The following is a 20,206-nucleotide window of genomic DNA, read 5'->3' on the forward strand; positions in this document are numbered from 1 at the left end:
CAGTCGGTGCAAATACAGAGAATACAGAAAAAAAACTCATCAGAAAGAAGCAAGAGTACGCAAAGATGTCTATCATTGTGAAAATGACGATCAAAGAACAACAAAGAAGTGTACAGAAATGATCAGGTCAGTCCGACCACAGTCTTTACAGTGTATGTATTTACAAGTATTTAACTTCCCCTTCTTCTAGCCTTTTCAAAGACTGAAGCTCCTCCCATTACTTTGAACATACACACACATACACACACACACACACACGCACACACACAGAAAACCATACCCATGAACATGAACAGGAAAACATTATTTATTTAAAATGTGATCAGATAGCAAAGCAAAGTGCAATATTTGAATGTGAAAGACAATGTGTATGGGTGTGAATTTGAAACTGTGGCACAAAAAGTATTTGGGCTGTGGTCTTTAGAATTATAGTTTTGGCCGATTGTTTACACACTTGTTGCAGAATGTAGCTCACTGTGTCAAAACTCTTCAAATAAGCCAAATAAGACTCAACACTTGGAGATAAATATTTCACTTCTATGTCGAGATGAAGCTCTGCAATCTAAACGTAACAATCCTTTTACAAAAGGGCTTTTTGCAACAAAATGATACACACATGCACCACTTAAATTACTCTTTCAAAGCAGCAATAACACACTGATGTACTTCATACAAAACAGTGGTCTCTTTAGTACTTTTAAACCTATTTTCTCATACTGCTGGAACATGTCCGGTTGTGTAATATTTGGTTTAGAAGCCTCTATCTTTGATAGAAAGTGCTGCTCCATTCCATAACAATCAAACATTAGCCAACTGGTGAATATATACAGTAATGAATCCAAATCTATGAGCCACTACTTGTATCCACCGCATTCGAATCCAGAGCAGCATTCTGGGAAAAAAAGGTATAGAATAGAATAGAATACACGTGGAAACAGACAAGAGCTATGGAGGATACACATTCAGTGACATTCATCAGATCCATTTTAATCCATAAATGTGGGACAGTTTAGACCAGTCAATTTGTGACATAGCTTTGTGGATGTGTAGTCTGTTTGGTTACACTCCATCAGGACCTGCACTCAGTGGGAACATAACATTTGCTGTATGCTATCAGACTAGATGTCAAATTACATAATAAATATGCATTTACAGTAATTGATAGATAACACATTTGTTCAACATACTGTATTTACAAAGTGGCCACATCTCTTTGTAAAGGAAACCAAATGGCATTAAGGTTAGTAGCTGCAGGTCAGAGTGGAACATATGTTTGTTTTGTTTTTTCAATCATTTAACGTTCTGCTATGTAAAGAGTTGCGCAATAGCTCCTGCTGCATTGATCATTGAATGTTATGACATAGCCGTGTGGAGTGCCTTGTGGGTGTAAGAATGCTGTAGACTTGGTCTATGTCCATCGTCAACGGGTGGAGTGATTGGTAGACTCCATCAGGACCTGCACTCTGCGGGAAGATAACATGTTTGATTTTGGTGGTATTAGACTAGTCCCAAATTAAACTGAGTAAAAGACCTTACATCTTATTACAATTCATTTGAAATTGGAAAACAATGCGTTAGTGCAACACATCTACAAAATGACATGCAAAGAGACCAAAAAGGCATTAAGGATATCTACAAGCAATAGAGGAAAAGATAAGTCATTTTAAGGAACAAGAGCATAATATGGTAATGATACAACAGCAGATGCAACAACTACTGTTACCAGGAACTCACCTCTGGTACGTCTTCCTTTGGTGTATCAGCACTTGACACAAATTCTGTAAACATATAGAACAACATTTATTACCGTATTTTTTGTCTGGTAGAGGCTTCACTGATGTAGAAATGTTTGTTTTTGGTCTTACTCAGTTGTTTCATACTCATCTTCCTCATGAGCTTCAGTAAGACCATCAGTATGGTTATTATGACAGTGACACCTATGATCACATATGGTACACTTCCTGGAAAAACAGAAAGAGGAAGAAAGATTTCTTATTTGTAGCACTGGGCTTATTTTTAATACTTCCAATTGCAACTTCAATTAACATTAAAATGTCTAAATAGAAGTTATATATAAAATGATATGTAAGTTCAGATAAGTGCTCTTCATACCGGCTCCTTGTGTTGCTGATGCAGTAGGTGTTGTTGTCATGTATGATCTAGCCATATCAGTTATCATTTCTGAGCTGCTTAAAGACTCATGGGAGCTGTTTGATACAGCAAATGAGGGAGTAGAACCATCAATGACTGTTTCCGGGGTTGTCTTGGGACTTGAAGACTCAGCTGATAATAAGAAACAGTATATATTAATTAATCAATCAACAATTTGGAAACTTTTGGGTTTTTTTGACAAAAGAGTGATATTTAAAGGCAGGGTTGGTAATGTTGAAAAGCTAGCAAGATTTAAAAGTAGCATCTCCTGGGGGCTCCGTCTAACCTCCTCTGCCCTCGGGGCACACACAGATGCACACGAGCACCACTACGTCGCTGCTTCAAAACAGAAAAATGACTGCAATCGTACTTCATGTGTCGTTCACAGGTAAACAAACACCTGATGTTGTCACACCGCATATTTAAACAAACATGTCTACTGTTAGTAATGCAAAGCGCATTGACCTCAGGCTCCAACCGGGGAGGGGTAGTGTACATGCAGCGAGGCAAGGAGGCATTTCATTGGTTCTGTCCAAGCGGTCAGCGAGGCAGTGATTGGCAGCCTTTTTACAGGATTACAGCAGCTACAGATGATGAATCTATCACCTTTTTCAGAGCACATACATTATTTATTGCTGTCAGGGTGTACAGACAATTAATAAAATATGATAAAAGTATTTATTGGAAATAGTTTCCAACCCTGCCTTTAATAAAATAAAATGAATAATAAAGATATCTACCTGATAAATTCCGCATTATAAATGAATCATGGGCAAATCTCACCACTCCACAATAATATGTCTTAGAGTCTGACTTTTGGAGATTACTGAAGGTTACAACTAAACCTTTTGCTCTGTTAGTCAACTTTATTCTGTTGTTATGTTTAGTCTCTCCAAATGCTGCTTTGATGATAATGTGTTTGTCTTCTGTGCATGGACTATTACAAAAGTATTTATCATTAGATTCTACATTCATCCAAGTATTCCACTCTGAGCATCTGAATGTCACATTTTCCCCAACACGCCACGCACCAATGATGAGAGGCTTCATCTCCACAATACTCAGAGCTACAAGTGGAAATAAAGGAAATATTTTTGTCATTGTCATAGTGTCAGTTTATAAATTAATTTAAATATGCACATTTCTTTTAATATTGATGCATTTTATAATTTGTGATAGCAAAACTTTACTTTATTTTAAAAAGTATACATTAAATGGTTCATTTAGCAAAAGCAAACACAAAGCAAATCATTTAGCAGCTACAGCATTTACAGGCTGCAGTCGGTGCAAATACAGAGAATACAGAAAAAAACTCATCAGAAAGAAGACAAGAGTACGCAAAGATGTCTATCATTGTGAAAATGACGATCCAAAGAACAACAAACAAGTGTACAGAAATGATCAGGTCAGTCCGACCACAGTCTTTACAGTGTATGTATTTACAAGTATTTAACTTCCCCTTCTTCTAGCCTTTTCAAAGACTGAAGCTCCTCCCATTACTTTGAACATACACACACATACACACACACACACACACACACACACACAGAAAACCATACCCATGAACATGAACAGGAAAACATTATTTATTTAAAATGTGATCAGATAGCAAAGCAAAGTGCAATATTTGAATGTGAAAGACAATGTGTATGGGTGTGAATTTTAAACTGTGGCACAAAAGTATTTGGGCTGTGGTCTTTAGAATTATAGTTTTGGCCGATTGTTTACACACTTGTTGCAGAATGTAGCTCACTGTGTCAAAACTCTTCAAATAAGCCAAATAAGACTCAACACTTGGAGATAAATATTTCACTTCTATGTCGAGATGAAGCTCTGCAATCTAAACGTAACAATCCTTTTCACAAAGGGCATTTTGCAACAAAATGATACACACATGCACCACTTAAATTACTCTTTCAAAGCAGCAATAACACACTGATGTACTTTATACAAAACAGTGGTCTCTTTAGTACTTTTAAACCTATTTTCTCATACTGCTGGAACATGTCCGGTTGTGTAATATTTGGTTTAGAAGCCTCTATCTTGACGATAGAAAGTGCTGCTCCATTCCATAACAATCAAACATTAGCCAACTGGTGAATATTACAGTAATGAATCCAAATCTATGAGCCACTACTTGTATCCACCGCATTCGAATCCAGAGCAGCATTCTGGGAAAAAAAGGTATAGAATAGAATAGAATACACGTGGAAACAGACAAGAGCTATGGAGGATACACATTCAGTGACATTCATCAGATCCATTTTAATCCATAAATGTGGGACAGTTTAGACCAGTCAATTTGTGACATAGCTTTGTGGATGTGTAGTCTGTTTGTTACACTCCATCAGGACCTGCACTCAGTGGGAACATAACATTTGCTGTATGCTATCAGACTAGATGTCAAATTACATAATAAATATGCATTTACAGTAATTGATAGATAACACATTTGTTCAACATACTGTATTTACAAAGTGGCCACATCTCTTTGTAAAGGCAACCAAATGGCATTAAGGTTAGTAGCTGCAGGTCAGAGTGGAACATATGTTTGCTTTTGTTTTTTCAATCACTTAATGTTCTGCTATGTAAGAGTAACGCAATAGCTCCTGCTGCATTGATCATTGAATGTTATGACATAGCCGTGTGGAGTGCCTTGTGGGTGTAAGAATGCTGTAGACTTGGTCTATATCCATCGTCAACGGGTGGAGTGATTGGTAGACTCCATCAGGACCTGCACTCTGCGGGAAGATAACATGTTTGATTTTTGGTATTAGACTAGTCCCAAATTAAACTGAGTAAAAGACCTTACATCTTATTACAATTCATTTGAAATTGGAAAACAATGCGTTAGTGCAACACATCTACAAAATGACATATGCAAAGAGACCAAAAAAGGCATTAAGGATATCTACAAGCAATAGAGGAAAAGATAAGTCATTTTAAGGAACAAGAGCATAATATGGTAATGATACAACAGCAGATGCAACAACTACTGTTACCAGGAACTCACCTCTGGTACGTCTTCCTTTGGTGTATCAGCACTTGACACAAATTCTGTAAACATATAGAACAACATTTATTACCGTATTTGTGTCTGGTAGAGGCTTCACTGATGTAGAAATGTTTGTTTTTGGTCTTACTCAGTTGTTTCATACTCATCTTCCTCATGAGCTTCAGTAAGACCATCAGTATGGTTATTATGACAGTGACACCTATGATCACATATGGTACACTTCCTGGAAAAACAGAAAGAGGAAGAAAGATTTCTTATTTGTAGCACTGGGCTTATTTTATAAATTCCAATTGCAACTTCAATTAACATTAAAATGTCTAAATAGAAGTTATATATAAAATGATATGTAAGTTCAGATAAGTGCTCTTCATACCCGGCTCCTTGTGTTGCTGATGCAGTAGGTGTTGTTGTCATGTATGATCTAGCCATATCAGTTATCATTTCTGAGCTGCTTAAAGACTCATGGGAGCTGTTTGATACAGCAAATGAGGGAGTAGAACCATCAATGACTGTTTCAAGGGTTGTCTTGGGACTTGAAGACTCAGCTGATAATAAGAAACACAGTATATATTAATTAATCAATCAACAATTTGGAAACTTTTGGGGGTTTTTTGACAAAAGAGTGGTATTTAAAGGCAGGGTTGGTAATGTTGAAAAGCTAGCAAGATTTAAAAGTAGCATCTCCTGGGGGCTCCGTCTAACCTCCTCTGCCCTCGGGGCGCACACACAGATGCACCACGAGCACCACTACGTCGCTGCTTCAAAACAGAAAAATGACTGCAATCGTACTTCATGTGTCGTTCACAGGTAAACAAACACCTGATGTTGTCACACCGCATATTTAAACAAACATGTCTACTGTTAGTAATGCAACGCGCATTGACCTCAGGCTCCAACCGGGGAGGGGTAGTGTACATGCAGCGAGGCAAGGAGGCATTTCATTGGTTCTGTCCAAGCGGTCAGCGAGGCAGTGATTGGCAGCCTTTTTACAGGATTACAGCAGCTACAGATGATGAATCTATCACCTTTTTCAGAGCACATACATTATTTATTGCTGTCAGGGTGTACAGACAATTAATAAAATATGATAAAAGTATTTATTGGAAATAGTTTCCAACCCTGCCTTTAATAAAATAAAATAAAATAGAGCCTACCTGCATAAACTTACCATCTGTAACTTTAAGATTCACCATTATAAATGAATCACGGGCAAATCTCATACTCCACAATAATATGTCTTAGAGTCTGACTGTTGGAGATTACTGAAGGTTACAACTAAACCTTTTGCTCTGTTAGTCAACTTTATTCTGTTGTTATGTTTAGTCTCTCCAAATGCTGCTTTGATGATAATGTGTTTGTCTTCTGTGCATGGACTATTACAAAAGTATTTATGTTTAGATTCTACATTCATCCAAGTATTCCACTCTGAGCATCTGAATGTCACATTTTCCCCAACACGCCACCAATGATGAGAGGCTTCATCTCCACAATACTCAGAGCTACAAGTGGAAATAAAGGAAATATTTTTGTCATTGTCATAGTGTCAGTTTATAAATTAATTTAAATATGCACATTTCTTTTAATATTGATGCATTTTATAATTTGTGATAGCAAAACTTTACTTTATTTTAAAAAGTATACGATTAAATGGTTCATTTAGCAAAAGCAAAGACAAAGCAAATCATCTAACAGCTACAGCATTTACAGGCTGCAGTCGGTTGCAAATACAGAGAATACAGAAAAAAAACTCACCAGAAAGAAGACAAGAGTACGCAAAGATGTCTATCATTGTGAAAATGACGATCAAAGAACAACAAACAAGTGTACAGAAATGATCAGGTCAGTCCGACCACAGTCTTTACAGTGTATTTATTTACAAGTATTTAACTTCCCCTTCTTCTAGCCTTTTCAAAGATTGAAGCTCCTCCCATTACTTTGGACATACACACACACACACACACACACACACACACACACACACACACACACACACACACACACACACACACACACACACACACACACACACACACACACACACACACACACACACAGAAAACCATATCCATGAACATGAACAGGAAAACATTATTTATTTAAAATGTGATCAGATAGCAAAGCAAAGTGCAATATTTGAATGTGAAAGACAATGTGTATGGGTGTGAATTTGAAACTGTGGCACAAAAAGTATTTGGGCTGTGGTCTTTAGAATTATAGTTTTGGCCGATTGTTTTACACACTTGTTGCAGAATGTAGCTTACTGTGTCAAAACTCTTCAAATAAGCCAAATAAGACTCAACACTTGGAGATAAATATTTAACTTCTATGTCGAGATGAAGCTCTGCAATCTAAACGTAACAATACTTTTACAAAAGGGCATTTTTGCAACAAAATGATACACACATGCACCACTTAAATTACTCTGTCAAAGCAGCAATAACACACTGATGTACTTCATACAAAACAGTGCTCTCTTTAGTACTTTTAAACCTATGTTCTCATACTGCTGGAACATGTCCGGTTGTGTAATATTTGGTTTAGAAGCCTCTATCTTGACGATAGAAAGTGCTGCTCCATTCCATAACAATCAAACATTAGCCAACTGGTGAATATTACAGTAATGAATCCAAATCTATGAGCCACTACTTGTATCCACCGCCATTCGAATCCAGAGCAGCATTCTGGGAAAAAAGGTATAGAATAGAATAGAATACACGTGGAAACAGACAAGAGCTATGGAGGATACACATTCAGTGACATTCATCAGATCCATTTTAATCCATAAATGTGGGACAGTTTAGACCAGTCAGCCAATTAGTAAATCAAATTTGTGACATAGCTTTGTGGATGTGTACTCTGTTTGTTACACTCCATCAGGACCTGCACTCAGTGGGAACATAACATTTGCTGTATGCTATCAGACTAGATGTCAAATTACATAATAAATATGCATTTACAGTAATTGATAGATAACACATTTGTTCAACATACTGTATTTACAAAGTGGCCACATCTCTTTGTAAAGGGAACCAAATGGCATTAAGGTTAGTAGCTGCAGGTCAGAGTGGAACATATGTTTGTTTTTTCAATCATTTAACGTTCTGCTATGTAAGAGTAACGCAATAGCTCCTGCTGCATTGATCATTGAATGTTATGACCAACACATTCTCACACCCAACTCGTAAAATAAGGAACGTTCGGTCCGGAGCCTTTCTCGTTCTTATTTGACGTTAAAAGTCTCCTTTAGCGTCTCATGTAAAAGTGCTTGGTCGCCACTATTGCCGTCCCCTTTTTCGGAGAAAAACAACGTGGAAAGGACGCCTCAAAAGCCGGGAAACACACCGCGGGTGAAAGCGCGACAATAACGGAATCGCGGAGGTTAGGTTTAGGAGAAAAAACAACGGGGAAAGGACGCCTCAAAAGCCCGGGAAACACACGCCGGAGAGGCGGAAACAAAACGCCATAGACCGGGAAACAAAAGAAAAACAACGGGGAAAGGACGCCTCAAAAGCCTGTAAACACATGCCGGACAGGGAAACAAAATGCCACACTCGGGGCGCGAACCCGAGTCTCCGAGTGAAAGTCCGGTGTTTTTACCAGCGCAAACCCGAGTCTCCTGAGTGAAAGTCCGGTGTTTTACCCATCCGGCCACCCCAACCACCGTCCTTACCCAGCAATTTTCCCCTTACATACAACTCGCTAAGTCTTATCCAACTGCGGCTCTCCCCAGTACGTTACACAAATACGCCGAAGGGTGCCTTTTTCGTCGCATCAGACGCTGAAGGACACTAACCAAACGTACTTATTTTACGAGTTCGGAATGAGAACGGGTTGTTATGACATAGCCGTGTGGAGTGCCTTGTGGGTGTAAGAATGCTGTAGACTTGGTCTATATCCATCGTCAACGGGTGGAGTGATTGGTAGACTCCATCAGGACCTGCACTCTGGCGGGAAGATAACATGTTTGATTTTTGGTATTAGACTAGTCCCAAATTAAACTGAGTAAAAGACCTTACATCTTATTACAATTCATTTGAAATTGGAAAACAATGCGTTAGTGCAACACATCTACAAAATGGCATATGCAAAGAGATCAAATAAGACACTAAGGATATCTACAAGCAATAGAGGAAAAGAAAAGTCATTTTAAGGAACAAGAGCATAATATGGTAATGATTGTGGTTATATATCCATCCAGGCAGTATTTAAGCATGTCATTGCCACACACATTGTTCACTGAAAGATTTACAATGGCAAAAACTCACCTCTCCTGCATCTTCTTCTTCCACTGAAAAACACATAGAATAACCGATCTGAAACGTCTGATGCACATGCTATATAGTTACTTATTTAGATTCATAACCGTGTTTTGGGGGGTAGATATTTAATAATATTTATCACACCAACCACTGCTGTACACAGTTGGTTTTTGTGTCTTACTCGGTTGTTTCTTCTTCATCTTCCAGATAAGAATCAGTCCGCACATCACTGCGGTTATTATTAAGAAAATCAAACCTGCAATCCAATGAGGTACCTTTCCTGGCCAAAGAGAGAAAAGGAGAGATATTAACAGGTTTCATTACACTTTAAACTGCAGCTCTCTACTCACATCATCATAGTTATATTGTAGGTCTAGTTAAAATAAAAAATTAAAATAGGAAATAACAGCATTAACTTACCATCTGTACCTTAATATTCACCTCTATTAATGGATCACTGCCAAATCTCTCCACTCTATAATAATGTGTCTTAGAGTCTGACATTTGGAGATTAGTGAAGGTCACAAAGAAACATTTTGCTCTGTTAGTCAACTTTATTCTGTTTTTATGTTTAGTCTCTCCATATGCTGCTTTGATGATGATGTATTTCTCTTCCAAGCATGGTCCATTTGAATGTCACATTTTCCCCAACACGGCCACTAATGATGAGAGGCTTCATCTCCACAATACTCAGAGCTGCATGTGGAAATAAAGGAAGGAATCAATATTTTTGTCATTGCCATAGTGTCACTGCATTAATACATTAAAATATGCAAATGTCTACATTTTTTTATTTGTGATGGCAAAACTTTCTTTAAAAATGTAAATGGCTCATTTAGAAAAAACAAACAAAAAGCAAATCATCTAACAGCTACACCCTTTATACACAAACTACAGTTGTTACAAATACAGAAAAAACAAAAAACTCACCAGAACGTAAAACGCATTCTTTATGGTTCTAGCATCCGACAAATCGTTCCTTATCTATGACACTACCGCGCACACACACACACACACACACACACACACACACACACACACACACACACACACACACACACACACGTGTGCATTTGTGTAAAACTGTTGTAGCATATACAAAATGTGTTCATGACTGCAGACAATAAAGAGCAACATTTATATCTATAAGATCAGTCTGAAGTCAGTCAACTATATATAGCCTGCTAACATTCAAAGAAACACCAAGTTTAATAGAAAAAAAAATATACCCTTCTGTCAGGCTTTATGATTACTTTTTGTTGTAATAAACAATTCAAACCAATGAAAACAGAGGCCCCATTTACATTTCCAAACAGCATGCTGACAATTCATTACAAATTACAATCGATCAGGAAGTTAGAGTTGTGACATAGTTGTGCAGGGCCAAACAAATGAAAGTGTTGTAGACTTGATCTTGATCCTTCGTGGATGGATGGAATGTATTATAAAATTCAAAAGGACCTTGACTCTGTAGGAACATAGTATCTTATCAAACTAGAATAAAATATAACTATACACTATGCCTCTTACCTCTTAAAATTGGGTATTGCTTTGCAATCTAGTCACACATACCACAGCTTCCTCATACCAAAAGATGCCATTCTTCGGATTGCCATATTTTTGACTTCATTGTACAAATATTTGCATAAAGCTTAGTGGTTGTCGGTTGCAGCGAGGGAGAGATCACTAAAGCAAAAGTTAGAGAAGCATCTTGTCACTAAAATGAGAATAGCTGGTCCACCTTAAAGGTCAGCCTAATGGCAGGGTAAACCCTGCATTCACTTCTTTTTCAATTCTCTCACAGGATACAAGACGAATCATCATTTTCTTAGTCTATATCCACTCCGGTGCCGCCGGTCGATTTATGAGGACTATGGTTAACTGCTCCTCAGGTCTCTGCAGGGTAAATCTAGACAGCTAGCTAGACTATCTGTCCAATCTGAGGTTTCTGTTGCACGACTAAAATAGCATGGCATAACACCGCCCAAGACGATTGTGATTGGTTTAAAGAAATGGCAATAAAACAGAGCACGTTTTTCTTCCATCCTAGAATGCTGTGTGGACAAGCCAGACCCTCCTCCGCAGCGCTGTGGAGGAAGGTCTGACAATGCCAGAATATCCTTTTTCTTAAACAGAGCAAAACTGTGCTGCACACAAATACCTTTTCTTTGTCTTCTGAGAAGTAAATCACACCTCCATACCACCCTCAGAACTGGAGAAGGAAAACAAATGAAGGGATCTTTCACATGTACTTAGGATATGCAGTGCTCATGCAGGTTACAATGACAGTTTTGAGAAATAAAAAGGTAAAGAAGAGAAATGATCTCTGAGTGTCTGAGTGTCAACCTTTAGATACACTTGATAAAAATAATATCTACTTAGATGTCAGTGTTATCCATCAGTCTAATATATGTCTGACAAATATCTACTGGTCACTAAATTAAGAAATATACGAAATTATATATAGATATACAATAGACAAAAGAGAACGACTTGAGAACCAAAACATAATTTTTTTATTTGAAGACTTGGCTTTGAGTTGCTATATCTTACTTGGGAAAGCTTTTTGAAGAGCAAGTCCACATTATTAAACATTTCAAATGGAAAATGCATGTCATATTTGGTTATCCTACTGATGATGCAGTGACACAACGTCACAAAGAGAATGACTTCACTGACTTGTGCTCTGCCTCTGACCTCCGATGGACCAGCTGACTGTGTTTTCTTTTTTTTTTTCTTAGGGCAGTGGTTATAAACAGATATTCCATACACATCTGAGTTTATTAACTGCACATCACCACAAGTACAGGACAAGGACTGCAACATCCTGCGGATGCAGCAGTAGATCAAACAGATCATCAGGCAGTTTTAAACTTTTATTTCCTCTTCACATCACTATACTCCCTCAGGACCACCATACGTCACTCTGCACTATCCTCATCTACCAAGGCCAGGTTTCTGGACTCATAACAAGATTATATATTTCACAACCAATATTCAGTGCTCCAGTCATGTAAACAGTATTATTTCTGGAAGACAACAGTCTATGTATTCATAAAAAGATTATTCCTTTTTCCTTTGAGTAACAATATTGTAATGTTAATGCATGCTTTCTAACATTAAACATTAAACTTAATCAAACGTTAAAATATACAGAATTGTAACTAAAACAGAGCCGTTGATCCATGTCATTACAAAGAGAACATGGTGTACAGGCTTTTGAGAACTCTAGGAGTATTTTCGCCATAGAGAGGAATATTAACAGCCATTTGTGGCATGTTTGTGGAGCCATACAATCACACCTTTCTTCTTTGCATTTCCTAGACCACATTTGGACCCTTTTTCCTTTTCCTTAATCTCTTAGGTTAGCCTGTTTGTACTCTGTTTATGAGAACTGTCAGTATGCTTTAGCAGGCATGTATATTTATGAAGGATGAGAGAAGCTGAGAGAAGCTGAGAGAAGCTGAGAGAAGCGGCCATTACTAACGCCAGCCATAACAACACTTACTGATAATACAGTCTTTCCACTTCAACATATTTCACAATTGTGCCCCTGGTTATAAAATGACCAAAAATGCGTTGGCCATTCATGGAAACAGAGCACCTTATCTCACCTCCACCTCTGCACCATCATTCATCCTCTTTCCATTTCCATCTGCCCCCCCCCCTTTCTTCTCTCATACATAGTGATTAACCAAACCATTCTCCTCTTCTCAGTAATGTGTCTCAACAAGCAAAGGGGAAATGAGAAAACATTATCTCAGTCCTCTGCTTGCTTTGACGGCGCTCTTCATTCAAATAAAATACACACTTTCATCATCCACTGACAATACTCTGCCTCTGCTTTGTGTGCGTGTGTGTGTGTGTGTGTGTGTGTGTGTGTGTGTGTGTTTGTGTGTGCGGTAGTGTCATAGATAAGGAACGGTTTGTCAGAGCAGCTCATGTGAATGCTGCCATTTGACACTGCAACACAAAGAGTCAACCACTGTAATACTGTCATACAAGTACGGGGACAATGTGTCTATTTTTGAAAAGTGTCTCATTTGTAGAATATATCCTTCTATCCTAGATGTGGTTCACACTAACAGCAATTAAATCAGCATAGCTTTTTAAGGCCATCTTTTGTCTGATAAAGCTCAGCAACCAGGTAAACAGACCCTGAAAAGGTGGCAACAGCTCGGCTGTTCTGGTTGTTTACCTGCCAGTCAGTTCTGTGCTTCCTTGGTTCTGTGCCGATGCCATTTCATGAGCAGTCATTTTACCAATTTAAGACACTCAAAAAACACTTAAGAACATCACTATGCTTTCTACAGACACATTTCTGATTGTACTTGCTTGCTTTTTCTTAAACTCCCATCTTTCTCCCATCTAACTATCATAATGTTTGATGGCTGTTTAATGATACTCTCCATGCATGTACCACTATTTTCAAACTTTTTCTTCAAAGATAAGTATTTCTTTTATGTATTTAGTATTCTTTATTTCTTGGTATTCTGCAATTTTTACATGAAGTGCTTAAAGGGGTGATAGAGCGCAAAACTGTTTTTACCTTGTCAAAGTTGAAAAACGACAGTTTGGAGGGTAAATAGGACATACACAGAACCTCAAATTCCCATTGACACCCCTTTCCTCTGCAAATCTCACAATTTGAAACTGCTGCTGAAACCGGGCGAATCTCAACAAAGCTAAAAGTTGACGTCAACTTCTCAACTCCTAGTCTTTGTCACGCCGCAACATTTGCATACGCTACACCACTGACCTGAGGTCAGCTTAGTCTTCTGAATCTAGCTAGGTCACGCAGATCTCCAGAGGTCTGCTATTTAATTACTAAATTCACTTCTGAGACTTTTTTATGCGAGAAATCAACTATGTAGAGGTCAAATATGGGCCATTTTACGAAAGTTGATGGCTAATTGCAAATTTTATCCGACTGTGTGTCGCAGTTCAGCAGGAGCTCAGCAGGCTAACGTGTCAGTGGCCGGTGCAGCCTTGCCACCCGGAGTGTCCTCATTCATAGACCCCGGCTCGCTGTGAGCTAAATGGATCTCCGTCACGAACAGAAGCCCGTGGCGCTCCATACCCGCGCAAAGTCACTGTTTCTGGGTTACTGGACTACTAAATGCCGAGGCCCTGACGGAGCTCCAGGGCCTGCAGCTAGCCCCTCCTATTCATAAAAATGCATTAAATGTAAATCTGACACAAGCGTTAGCTTTGTAAGACCTTATGGTAGGTGTTATATAAGTGACGTGACGAAATTCAAACTGTAAATATATTATAGTTATGCCGAAAATGTAGCTAGCTAGCTAGCCTCGATCTTTAGCTACCCATAAGATTGAATGGACAGTAGCAGCTAACGAAACCCCTCCTATTCACAAAAATACATTAAATTTAAATCTGACACAAGCGTTAGCTTTATATGACCTTAGGGTAGCTATTATATAAGTGGCGTGACGAAATTCAAACTGTAAATATATTATAGTTATGCTGGCAGCCGGACAGCTCCGCGGAGCCCCGAGCCCCGGTTGTCCAGTAGCTAACCCAGAAACGGTGACTTTCTCCTGGGTATGGAGCGCAGCGGGGCTGCCGCTGTCTCGTCAGACTGTGTGGACCTCCTGAAATCCGACACGTCTTACCAAATTTGCAATTAGCCATACATTTTTGTAAAACGGCCCATATTTGAGCTTTATGTAGTTGATTTCTCGCATAAAAAAGTCTCAGAAGTGAATTTAGTAACGAAACATTGCAGTGTCTGAAATATGAGACCTGCTTTCTCGTCTCCAATGTGTTTCTATGTGGTTTGCTCAAACCAATCAGCGCGCAGCTCATCTAAATATTGATGTTCATACCATATTTGGAAGAAAAGCTCTTGTTACAAATAGGGCCATATTCACAGGGTAGTAATTTTCAGCCCAACCAATGTTACATACCCTATTAAGAGACCTTAAGGAACAGTGTGAAATACCCTATATAATCATTCTATCACCCCTTTAAGAAATGTCCCGTGCTGCCTTACAGATTAGTCATCTGTCAATATTTGTTTATTTAAAAGAGGCTGTACTCGACATTTAGAACAATAATATAGCAGCAAACAAATATCTATGTAAAGATATAGTGGAGTAACGGCCTAAGCAGGGAATGATGTCATACTCCTTCTGTGTGTGATTTACGAACCACAACTTAACCACTGCATTTGCGCTCATTGTTGTTTACAGTTGGTACTTGGGATAGACCAATATTGATTTTTCAGGGCCAATACCGATACAGATTATTAGTAGTTAATGAGACCGATAACCAATATTTGGAACCAATATGCATTTACAGTGAAAATGAAAATCTTTAATTCAAAATTAGGATTTTGGAATGTTACAAACTCCAACGTGAAACTTTGTTTAAATGCTTTAAGCAAATATTTAATAAATTAGAAACTTTCAGCATAATTCACAGTAAAAGATAGTCAGATAGTGTTGTGGGCGGGAAATTAAGTCAGACTCAGTGGTGAGTGAAACCGAAGCAGATACACAGAGCTGTAGCGTAGACAAAGTAGCGTACTTGTTTAATTATTTAACTTTATCAGTTATCAGGCAAATAAAACGCCTATACAGATAATCTGCAAACTGCCAAAAAACAGCCCGATAATCAGCCAGGGATGATAGCTTTTGTGTTTATGGAGCAGCGGATACATGTGATATAGTAGACTGTGTAAACTGTAAAGGAAGCAATCAAAGAGAAGAAGCAAAGAAAATGCAGAGCATAAGATTTGGTAGAAATGAGTGTTGGGTGGAGACTGATATAATGTTTTCAAATGGAATTTGATGGACTGTCACTGTCTGTCATTGTATCAATCAACCCTGTCACCCTATAATTAATATTCTATAATTCTACTATTTTGGTACAGCAACAGTAACATTTGCCATCAACATAATGAAGCAGTATACAAACATAATTTCTAGGAGACAGATTTGGTATGAGCAACTCCTCTGAGCTTCTACCCTTCTTAACCTTTGTGAAACAAGGTGTAAGCTGAAAAAGGCTATCAGGCTTTTAACAAACAATACAAAGACTGTAGCATATGTCCTAAACTAGTGTGTGCTTCAAGTAACAACTTATGTCAGTAAAGCAACTTCCTACCCCAAAACTACCCACATTGTAATAACAACTAAGCTAATATAAAGAACATCTTTCTTTGTGTCTGAATTGTTCTGAATTATTTTGTTTTCATTTTATAACTGTGTGAAGGAGGAAACGGTGAGTCTGCAGCCTAAAAGTTCACAGAAGTAGGATTGGTATCCAGATTTGTAAATACAATAACAATTTGTATAGTAAAAGCTACATCTTTTAGATATTTAGAATGTTTTGTCTGTAAATTCTAATTGTCTCAGGACACCTCTGACGCCAACAGAATTAAAAAAATTAAATTAAATCATGTGAAATAATAAGGAAAGTAACATATATTATAATAATCTTAATAGTTATTAAGATTGTAATCATCAGGTAAACATTTTCATCTGGGAACACAGAAACATAAAAGTGATAAGTCCAAATTTAACAACAGTGAAGACTCCAGAGATTCTCTTTAAAAACAATATTATTTTATTTTGTATTTTATTGGTATTGTTATATACATGGCATAATTTGTGCTTTTTTTATTATCAAGAATAAAACCATAAGGTAACACACCAGAAAATTAAACTTTAAACCAGGATTGAATTGTTCTTTTTTCAGCTGGATATACTGAGAGTTCTACAAAACCAGGAGAAAAGGGGAGGAAAGACAGAAAACGAAATAGATAGATAGGTAGATTGATAAATATATAGTTTTTTCCAGAGACACTTGCAGATGGTCCACTGAGGGTAGTGTGAACGTTCAGACAGTAATGTGCTTTTACCAACAGCAGCAAAGGCACCTGTGTATCACTTTGTTTAAAAAAAAAAAAAAGTACGCCTCAGGGCCTTAATCCAATTGAGTTCATAGACATACAACCAATTCCATCCACTATGTCTTCCATGGGGATTTCTGCCACACAAATCTACTGATTTCCAGACATCAAAGAGGTTGGGTGCTAGGTTAGCCAGCTCGAGGCCATTTACACTGATCTCTCCGCCCCCCCCCCCCTTTTGAATATATCAAAAATAACCCCCAAAACAATACTTTGGACCTTTTTGACTTTCTTGCTTAGGTTGCAGAAATTTAAAGGGGGCATAGTATGAGAGGAAAGGGGCATTATTCCTGATACTTGAGTTTGGGATGGCAAAAAGTGAGTAATGGAAGGTAAAAATACTGAATTAAAAATAAGCTGAAGAAAGAACAAAAAGGAGAGTGGCGGCAGAAACGTTTCTCAACGACAAAGAAAACCAACATGACAGAGAAGAAAGAGGGCTTAGCAAGAAGAGCAGAAAGGTCATGCAAAAAGAAGGAAAAAAGTCGGACCGACAACAAACGCTGGATGAAGATGCATAATGGTCCATAACAAGACCAAAATTGGTCTGGCTGTTGCCCGACTGGTGCCTCTGCCTGACTGGAGGTTTGGCCCTATACCATAAAATGGTCGGTCTGCCATAACATCCACCTGAGCCTTAATTTAACGTAAGACTTAACTCACTTTTCATTTTCTTCATTCCATTTCTTTCTGTCTGGCGAGAAAGCATCACATGCCCAGATAGAATGACTCCAGAGAGACGGAAACCAAAAGACATGTCTTTTCGTGGTGAGGGGGAGAAACCCTGCATCTGGTACTGATGAGGATTACAAGGATGTTGAAGGGAAAAACAACAGGATTCAAAGAGATAACACAAAAAATATTTCAGAAAAGAGAACTAAAATAAGATAAAAGTAGATGTGAAAAATCTTAAAACATAAGGGGGAAAAAGCTGGTGAATGCAACGTTGAAGCACTATTAATTGCATTAGTTATCTTATGAAAAGTGGAGTCGGCCAGCATATTCACTATCAGGTGCAGATTAATACAGAAGGGTCACATGTCAACGTTTGGGTTAAAAGACTAGAGGGGGAGAGGGGGAAGGCCTTTCTGGTATAGATTGGTCCGTTAGCTAGCCTTAGCTTCCCACTAGACTAAACCATTGTCTGATTTATTTATTAACTACCTGCAAGGCTTAACCAAAGTCCACACTGATGACTAATAGCCAACTGAGTCCTTGTCCATGTCTCTGCTGGCGCGTTTGCAGTCCATCACTGTATCTGTTCATCCTAACCAAATCATGAGTTTTCCAGTAAGGGAGTTCGCTATTCTCAGGAAACCCCAAAATGTAATCCTTGTGACTTTCAGAAAACGTCATGGCGGCAATTCAACAATGGCAAAGACAGCCAACGAGAGCGCCAGAGTGAGACTGTCCATTGATGTCCATGAGTAGCGTCATAGCATCATACCCACCAGCTAACCTCGGCTTTTTCTTCCTGCCAAGTCATTCATCCTCTTGACTAGCATTAGTAACTGACCAATCCATATTAATTTGGTTGCTGAGCTGGCAAAAGCTTCTCACCAAGCTCTAGTCCATGTTGACTCAGTCCTTTAGCTGGCAGTAGCTTCACACCAAGCCACAGTCCTTTTGTTAATGTGGTTTGTTAGCGAACATTAGCTTCCTGCCCAGTTGTAATCCATATAATTTGATTGGTTAACAGACATGAACTTCTCGCCATGCTACAATCAATGTGGATTCGGTACGTTAGCTGGCATTAGCTTCCCACCAAGCCATAATCCATGTTGATTCAGTCCGTTGGCTAGCATTAGCTTCAAACTCTAATAGTCCATATGTCCCGGGTGTCTGTTGACCTCCCATTTTCAGCTCCAGAGACAAAAGTTACTGGTGGTTTGGCAGGTAGAGCCTTTCTCAGCCGGGGACAGGTAGAGCTTGCCGTTAGCGCAGGCACAAAGCTCGTACACAGTCTGTTTGGTGTAGGTAGTACCTGCTGGCGCTCCCTCCAGGGGGTCCACAGCGCTGCCATGGGGAATGTTGCCCAGCCTGATGGTGTTGGCATCTAGAAAGATCTGTGGACATAAAAGAGAAATGATTTAGAAAACTTTGATTTTAGAGCAATGCATGAAGAACAAAAGAAAGACAAACAAACACAAAGAAAGACAATAAATAATATACAAAACATGAACATTGATGCACAGAAGTTGATGTTACTGCTGTAGGGTAGTGAGCTCACATGGATTGTATTAGTGCCTAAAATAGCACACAGAAAAACAGAAAGGGAAAAAAAAGTTGATCTTTTATAAAAAAACAGAAAAGAAACTCGGGTTGTGGATATAGAGAAAGAGAGAACACATTGCCCTAGGGGATTACTATACTTTCTGTGGTCGCCTTGTACATAAGGACCATGTGTCAAAAACAGTGTTGTGCTAGTTACTGAAAAATAGTGATTAGTTACAGTTACTACTACACATTACCTCATTGAAAAAGGTAACTAAATTACTTTCATGATTACTTCTACCAAAAGGTAATGTGTCACTTTGATAAGTAACAGTAAACAGTTAAACTTCACAAAGACAGCTTTTGTTTTAGTTTGTTTGTAAAAATTTGCTATTAGCCGAGCTAGCACGCTTTGCTTGTGTAAAACATAGCAGAGGTGGATGACAGACTTCAGACAAAGAAGATTAAAATATCGCTTACTACATGTCTACATGTTTATGCTTGTTGAACAGGATTTATTGATAAAGTATTGGCTGACGTTTATATATTTAGTTGATATTGTTTAAAAGGTACACATTCCTAAATAGATTTGTGTTTAATCACATTACAACAAATTCATTTGACACATTG

General features: G+C 38.3%; 2 protein-coding genes across 3 annotated transcripts in view; both read right to left on the reverse strand.

Moving 5' to 3' along the window:
• Positions 1-1,343: 1,343 nt before the first annotated feature.
• LOC120556991 lies at positions 1,344-3,201 on the reverse strand. The gene is made up of 5 exons (XM_039797005.1): positions 2,892-3,201; positions 2,113-2,283; positions 1,866-1,961; positions 1,735-1,778; positions 1,344-1,463 (listed from the first exon to the last, which is right to left on the reverse strand). Exons 1-5 carry the CDS (start codon positions 3,199-3,201, stop codon positions 1,344-1,346), a joined length of 741 nt encoding a protein of 246 aa, XP_039652939.1.
• A 13,838-nt stretch (positions 3,202-17,039) lies between these two features.
• LOC120565775 (zeta-sarcoglycan) overlaps positions 17,040-20,206 on the reverse strand; it is a 408,082-nt gene continuing 404,915 nt past the window's right edge. For both annotated transcript variants that reach the window (XM_039811797.1, XM_039811802.1), the window contains exon 8: positions 17,040-19,428. In XM_039811797.1, the coding sequence (XP_039667731.1) occupies positions 19,222-19,428 (207 nt within the window). In that variant the 3' untranslated portion in view covers positions 17,040-19,221. The remainder of the gene's footprint in view (positions 19,429-20,206) is intronic.

The sequence above is a fragment of the Perca fluviatilis genome, chromosome 1 (assembly GCF_010015445.1).
Source record: "Perca fluviatilis chromosome 1, GENO_Pfluv_1.0, whole genome shotgun sequence".
In the NCBI taxonomy this organism is placed as follows: Eukaryota; Metazoa; Chordata; class Actinopteri; order Perciformes; family Percidae; genus Perca; species Perca fluviatilis.

Coding starts and splice junctions, on each gene's coding strand:
- LOC120556991 (XM_039797005.1), bottom strand. CDS start 3,201: ATGAAGCCTCTCATCATTGGTGCGTGGCGTGTTGGGGAAAATGTGACA. Junction 2,284..2,891: donor TATAATGCGGAATTTATCAG/GTAGATATCTTT, acceptor TCTTATTATCAG/CTGAGTCTTCAAGTCCCAAG. Junction 1,464..1,734: donor CAAAGGAAGACGTACCAGAG/GTGAGTTCCTGG, acceptor ATCTTCCCGCAG/AGTGCAGGTCCTGATGGAGT.